Below are 7555 nucleotides of genomic sequence, written 5' to 3'. Positions count from 1 at the left end.
TATCTCAGTATGCGTCAGGAGATCCCACACCCACAGGTGCATCATCAACTGCAGAAAGATCTGATTGAGCACCTATGGAGGCTCAAGGGGGACGTCGTGTGATGAAATACAAGTTTTTATTTTTTGAACTATATAATTTGTATTGAACTATTTGTTGTTGTACTATTTTGTTGAAGTATTTGATTTTTCTGTGATGAAATATGTGGTAAGAAAAAGTTGCGTTGATAATTGAACGCCGAGACACGGCGAACCACGCCGAATATGTGCCTATTCTCGTCCATATGGACTCTTTATTCACCGAAATGGGGCTGCAAAGTAGGCCAATTTCGACGCCTGGGGGTGAGCTGGGGCCGACGACTGGGCGCAAAACCGCCCCCAGCGCCGATTGTATCGCCGGCTCGCCTCAGGGGACGATTTTTATGCGTCCTGAAAGGGCCAATGGCTGGAGATGCTCGAAGCACCTCACATGTAGGTGCTCCCAAAGAAAATACCATTTTGTTTAAGAGGGCGCTCTTCCTGGCTGCTTCCCACATTTTCGAATAACAACAACAGCACGTACTGTTACTGGCTGTGAAACTTGCGTCGCCAGGGTCGTTTGTGAGGTTTGTGAGGCAGTACGTGCATGGGAACATGGGTGCGGCGAGGAGGCCAGAAACTGCAGGAGCGCTGTGTCTGAACCGGCAGCGGCCGCGCCGGCGGAATTGGGCAGCTAGCAGTAGAACAAAAGCGGCAGACCAGCGAGCGACGGCTCGACCCGGCCGAGGGCCCAACTCCCCTTCCCCTGCCGGTGGGTGGGCACGCTCACAACCCACACCCATGTCCGATCCGACGAGAACAAGCGCGGACGCGGGCGAGACGGCGACGGAGGAGGAATATGGGACGCCTTTAACGGTTTCCGAGGCGGCGGCAAGGAAAGCACGGCCCCCTCACTCCCTTTAAGGACCAATCACGTGCAGTGGACGGGCCCGAGCGAGCCCTGTACCGCCAACGTTAGACACCACACCAGTGCTCCTACGCGCACGTAGAGTACCGTGCCCGTCCACGTCCACGTCCACGTCCATGTCCATGTCACGCTCTTCTCTCGGGACTCAAAGGTGGCAAATTTAACAAATTTGATCTGTACACGAAATCAAATCACAGAATAAACTGCCTATGAAATTATTTCACGTGGGTGACCTTTTTGTGTGAGCCCGACACAAAGGCGTCACAGTACATTATGCAACGCCTCACAGATAGGCGCTACACGTCTGGCCAGCGTTGCATCTCAAACCGCCTAAAATTTGCTAAGTCATTGTGCAGCGCCTGAGAGCTAGGCGCTGCACTGTATAGTGTGGCGCCTAGCTCTCAGGCGCTGCACTATAAAATGAAGCAACCACTAGTGCAACGCCTAGAAGCTAGGCACCACACTGTATAGTGTGGTGCCAAGCTCTCAGGCGCTGCACACCGACTTAGTAATTTCTGGATCACACGGGTGCGACGCTGACCAGGCGTGTAGCGCCTATCTGTGAGGCGTTGCACAGTGTAGTGTGGCGCCTTCGTGTCGGGCGTCACACAAAAAGATCAGCCGCGTGAAATAGTTTCACAAACAGTTCATTCTGTAATTTGATTTCGTTTGTAGGTTAAATTTATCAATTTTGCCCTTAAAGGTTGGGACTCGGAACGAAGAGGAATGAATTTCCGCACGATTGAAAAGGGCCAAAAGACCTACGACCTGTACGGGCAGGGGCCCCTCGCGCTTGACAACTTGACACAAAGCGATGATGCCGGCCCAGCGTGCGTCGGGCTTTCTTTCTTCATTAAAACCGGGGAGCCACACCCAGAATCAGACCGAGACAAGATTGCAACAAGCTCGTGCCTCGTACGCATATGCATGGCACTCGACAGTCGACACGTCCAGAGCCTCAACTGCTGATTTCACAAGAAGAAAGAAAGAGAACCACTGATCTGATCTGATCATGCGACGAGGATGCTAAAAATGCAAGAGGAAATCAACATGAACTGCCTGCGTGTTATCCACCCCCACCCCACCCCCAAATGAAGAGAAAGAAACAGCAAGATCGAGCTTAGTACAATACTACACCAAGACTTATGGCTATGGCTACTATCACCGGCCCCCCTCCGGCCGCGGCGCCGGGTTCGTTGGTTCAGTACAGGCGGAGCACGCTCCGGGCGAACGACTGCGAGGTCAGCTGCCGCCCGGCCTTGCCCCCCGGCACGCCCCGCCGCGCGCCCGCGCCGCCGCCGCTCCGCATCGGCGTCAGGTAGAACCGCAGCATGCCGTTGTCCACGCGCCCCGGCGGCGAGTGCCGCGCGCTGCGGTTCCGCTCCAGCACGTGCGGCTGCGCCTCCTCGGCCCCTCTCCGCCTCACGTTCCCGTTCACGTCCACGTAGCTGCGCCGCGAGCTGCCGAGCCCGCCGCTGTTGCTGCTGAACGAGCTGCGCGCGCTCAGGTTGCTGTTGCACCGCTGCATGCTGCTCTGCCCGCCGGCCCCGCGCCCGCCGCGCAGCTCCGGCCACGGCTCCGAGAACGACCGGTCCGCGATGTCCGACGGGCCCCCGCCCCTGCGCCCGGCGGCGCGCCGGTGGATGAACCCCCACAGGCTCCACGCCTTGCGCCAGCGGGGCGGCTTCTTGGCCGCCGGCCCCGACATTGCCGCCTCCAGGCTCGCCGAGATGTCCTCCACCAGGGAGTTGGAGCTGAAGCCCCGGTCCAGCAGGTCCTCGGCGTGGTGGAAGTGGTAGAACTCTGAGCCGCCAATGGCGATGGGGGACTCGTTGCCGTTCGCTGCGGCGGGTGCTGGCTTCGGCTCGGTGACCTCGAAGGACGGCCGGCGGACTGAGCTGGTGCGCTCCAGGCTCCGGCGCCTCCGGCTGGAAGAATCGAAGTAGTAGTCTCTCGTCTGGAAGGATCCCCCTGGAGGCTCGAGGTCGCCATCGTCTTCCACGGGGATTTGGCCGTCTGACCGCTCGACGACGGCGGCCGGGGTGTCCTCCATGACGGACAGGATGGGCGGGAGGCGGGAGAGCGGCGGGGGCGCGCGGCCGAGGCCAATGCCGGACCCCGCGCCGAACAAGTACCCGTCCCACGACGCGCGTGGCTCGTCCCAGGTGAAGCCGGCGTCGTCGATGGACATGCGGCCGGCGTCGAGGGAGAAACGCGGGTCGGTGTCACACGAGCGCCGCCCCAATGCGTTCTCCGAGCCGGCATCCCCTCGGAGGCGGCGCCGCCTAAGGAACGACGGCTTGGATGGCTTCTCCGGCGGTGGCATTGCCGCTGCCGCGGCCTTGCTCACGGCGGCCTCCTTCTTGAGCTTCTGCTTGCGCCTCCATTTCTGCCACTTCTTGCTGAACACCGAGGCGCCAAAGAAGCTCCCGGCGATCTCTTTCAGGTCTTTTGGCGGCGGCTTCACGGGCTCCGACGACTCAAGATCTGTGTGAATGTGATCCTTCATGGCCTTGACATCCCGAGCGGCATTGGGCTCGGCTTCAACAATCTCGCCGGAGGTGTCCACCGGAAGGACGGGCTCGAACACCGGCATTATCTCGTCCTCGCGCTCCATGACCACGGGGATGTCCTCCTCGGAGAAATCCTCCAGCACGCGCCGCGGTAACAGCGGCGGCTGCAGGGGCGGAGGCGCGACGCCGGCGGTGAGCGCCACGGCGGCGGCGGCGGAGGACGAGACGGGGAAGGAACCGAACGCCGTGCCGTCGCGGACGCGGTCACGGTCGTCCTGGTGGAAGAGCGCCGAGAGCGTGGCGCGGCCCCGCACATCGCACGAGTGCCGCTGCGGCTCGTCGCCCCTGGCAACCGCGGCCGCCGCCGCAGCGGCAGCGGAGAGCACGTCCCCGCCGCGGCCGCACGAGAAGGACTTGCACCGGCGCAGGTCCGGCGGCTCGGCCACCGCGCCAGCCGCGGACGACGAGGCGCCCGCGGCGAACGGCCGGGCGAAGAGGGAGCGGATGGCGGACGTGGACCGGCGGCCGGGCGCGGAGGCCGCGGCCGCGGACGCCTCGAGGCCGGCGAGGCGCTCGCGGAGGCAGGCGGTGCAGAAGCCGGTGAACGCCTCGTCCGGGTGCAGGTCGCAGCTGGTGACGTTGGAGCGGCGCGGCGGCGCCGGCGGGTCCATGTGCAGCGACATTGCCGTCCCCTCCCCTCCCCCCACCACACCGCGCGTCGACGTCACCTCACAGCGCCCCAACGTTCGCTCGCGCCGCTCTGGTTCTGGGAGGAGCGGGCGGGTGGTGGATGCCGGCGGGCATGGCCGGTTTTTAGAAGGGGCGCGGAGGGAGAGAGGAAAGCGAAAGTTAAAGGCGGATCACGGGCCCCGGCGAGCTCGCGCCCCCGCTCTCACCTCTCTCTCTCCGTCTATAGTTCCTTTTGCTTTGCAGCTCTGCCTTCTCGGGCTCCGTGGCTCGCTTGTTGCTTTGTGTGTGCTCGCTCTGTGTGCTCGAGCGTAGCGTCCCTCTCACATTCTGCACTGGAGGCGATCGATCGATCGGGATTTGGCTGATCCAAAGGTGATTATTTGCGAATAACCTTGCATGCACGCGTGTGGTAAAAAAAACGCCACCTTGCGCGCGTTCTTCTTTTGCCTTTCGCACGGCGCAACGGCCGGCCGGCCACCGACGCCGCCGAACAGGAGGATTGATTCGTGACCAACATGCACTCTCTCTGCTTTTGCTCTTTCCTGCTGCAGCTACACAGCTTCCCACCTAGCCGCCGCTTCGAGACCATCAATGGGCTTTGCGCTTGTAGTTCCGAGAAATGCTCTGCTAGCTCACGGTAAAAAAAAAAACAGATTGACTAAAACACATCTAGATGAAAAATAACTATGTCACATCTAAGTCATCCACCACACATCTAACAACTATAAAAATCATGCCATTTAGTACTTGCCCACATACGAGTGCGACTGTGTTGACGCACGCGTTGTTGGTCAGCTGGTGCGGCCGCACCGTCTCCTTTTGCCTCTTTTTTTCTCCGCTGGTGGGCTTTTTTTTAGGGAAGCCGGTGGGCTTCTTTTGTGCCGTTTCCTGCATGGGCCATAAGTTGTAGGTCACATGTTTGGCTTTACATTGTTTGTTCTTTTTGCTGGAGTTTTTGTTTGTTTTATTTTCATATTTTTTTAAGAAAAGCACATCTAGATTGAAAATAACTATTCCCTCCGTCTCAAATTAAGTGTCTTGACCTTAGTACAATTTTACACTAGAGTTAGTACAAAGTTGAGACACTTATTTTGGGATGGAGAGAGTGAGATATCTAACTCGCACATCACACAATCAAAATGATGGATTTTGTGTCGACACACATGTGTCTACATACATCCGCATGTTGTCGTTGTTATTTCTTTTTTGCCATTTTTTTGTCCTGGCATGGTATGTGCCGCATCTAGTGAGTTGTAGTATCATTATTGTTCTTTTTGCTAGTGCAGACCTCATGTTGTGCCTGGCCGCGTTGCGGTTGTCTTTGTGTTTTTTTCTGTGATTTTTTTCTTTTTATAAGAGATGTCAGGCAAATGATGATGCAATAAGTGTCTTGTCTCCACCTTAGAAATACTCACTGATTGCAAGCCCAATCTCAACATGCAACTGGGGTTGATCCATTTTTTCGGCTCGGTTGCAGGTCCATCCTTCATACGCAACTAAGGGGGCGACTCATTTTGCCTCAGTTGCATGTCCATCCTCGACATGCAACTGAGTCCCTTCTTTTGTCCTAGTTGCAAGTCCTATATCGACATGCAACTTTAGGGAATGGCTTTTTTTGTCCCAGTTGCATCTCCACCTTCGACATGCAACTGGCCCCGATCCCTTTTTTATGTGCTAGTTGCAAGTTAACCCTCGAAATGCATCTGGGGAGGCCAACCCATCTTGTCCCAATCATATGTTCAGCCCAACATGCAAATGAACCCGTCTCATTTTTTGTCCTAGTTACAAGTCCACCTTTGATCCGCAACTGGACATGGCATATTGTTTTGTCCTAGTTGCAAGTCCATCATCGACATGCAACAATAGGGGTCGACCATTTTTTGTCCTAGTTGCATGTCCACCTCCGACATGCAACTGGGCCCGATCTTCTTTTTCTTGACCTAGTTGCAAGTTCACCCTCGATATGCAACTGGGGAGCCGACCCATCTTGTCCCAGTTGTAAGTCCATCCTCAACAGGCAAATGGACCCGCCTTATTTTTTGTCCTAATTGCAAGTCCATCATTGATACGCAACCGAGCACGGCCCATTTTTTATCCTAGTTGCAAGTTTACCTACACCCTGCAACCGGGATGTCTGACCCATTTTTTGTCCAAGTTGCAAGTACACCCCTGATATGCAACTAGAGCCCATCTTTTTTCTCTCTTCAAGTTGCAAGTCCATACTCGACATGCAACTGGGGAGGCCGACCCATCTTGTCTCAGTTGCAAGCCGACCCTCAACATGCAAATGGACCCGCCATATTTCTTGTCCTAGTTGCAACTCCCCCTTTGATACGCAACCGGACATGATCCATTTTTTGTCCTAATTGCGAGTCCATCCACACCCTGTAACTGGGATGTCTGACCCATTTTAGTCCCAGCCGCAAGTTGATATGCGACTGGGGCCCACCTTTTTTTCTCTCCAAGTTGTAAGTCCATCCTCGACATGCAATTGGGGAGCCCGACCCATCTTGTCCTAGTTGTAAGTCCACCCTCAACATGCAAAATGGACCCGCCTTATTTCTTATCCTAGTTGCAAGTCCACCTTTAATACGCAACCACGCATGATCCATTTTTTGTCCTAGTTGCAAGTCCACCTACACCCTGCAACTGGGATGTCTAACCTATTTTTGTCTCAATTGCAAGTCCAGCCCCGATGTGAAACTAGGGCCCACCTTTTTTCTCTCGCAGTTGCAAGTCCACTCACGACATGCAACTGGGGGGGGGGCAACCAAATTCTCCCCTACTTGCAACTCCAGTTTCGATACGCAACTGGGGGCCCGACCCTTTTTTATCCCAGCTGCAAGTCTATCCTCAACATGCGACTGGGGGATTGACCATTTTTGTCCCAATTGCGACTTCATCCCCAACATGCAATTTGGGCCCCTGCCTTTTTTCTTGTTCCAACTGCAAGTCCACCATTAACGCGTAACTAGGGCCCAACCCATTTTTTGTCCTACCTGCATGTCGAACTACACCCTTGACATGCAGTTGGGGGTTAACTTTTTTTGTCTGAGCTGCAAGTCCACCCTCAATACGAAACTAGGGCCTGACCAATTTTCCCAAGTTATAACTCTGCACTCAATATGATACGTGACTGGGGGGTGACCCATTTTTGTCACAGATGCAAGTCCACCCTAACACGCAACTGGGGGCTGACGTTTTTTGTCCCAGATGAAACTCGACACTAGACATGTATATGGGAGTCGCATTTTTCTTGAATATTTTTTTACAAATTTGTGGCCATCTTGTGAACATTTTTAAATTCACATTGGGTTGGAAATGGTAAATATTTGTAAATTGATACTTACTTTGAAAAAATCTCAAACATTTATATATACATAAAAAATCCAGGAACATTTTTCACATT

General features: G+C 55.3%; 1 protein-coding gene across 1 annotated transcript; it reads right to left on the bottom strand.

Annotated features, from left to right (window-relative positions):
* Nucleotides 1–1744: 1744 nt before the first annotated feature.
* LOC125545311 (protein OCTOPUS-like) lies at nucleotides 1745–4472 on the bottom strand. Its single transcript, XM_048709212.2, has one exon. It carries the CDS (start codon nucleotides 4137–4139, stop codon nucleotides 2145–2147), a length of 1995 nt encoding a protein of 664 aa, XP_048565169.1. The 5' UTR covers nucleotides 4140–4472; the 3' UTR covers nucleotides 1745–2144.
* Between the last annotated feature and the right edge of the window lie 3083 nt (nucleotides 4473–7555).

This window comes from Triticum urartu, chromosome 3A (assembly GCF_056163025.1).
Source record: "Triticum urartu cultivar PI428250 chromosome 3A, HENAU_Tu73, whole genome shotgun sequence".
NCBI classification, from domain to species: Eukaryota; Viridiplantae; Streptophyta; class Magnoliopsida; order Poales; family Poaceae; genus Triticum; species Triticum urartu.
The sequence above is the reverse complement of the archived record's forward strand: the minus strand, read 5'-3'. Positions and strand labels throughout refer to the sequence as shown.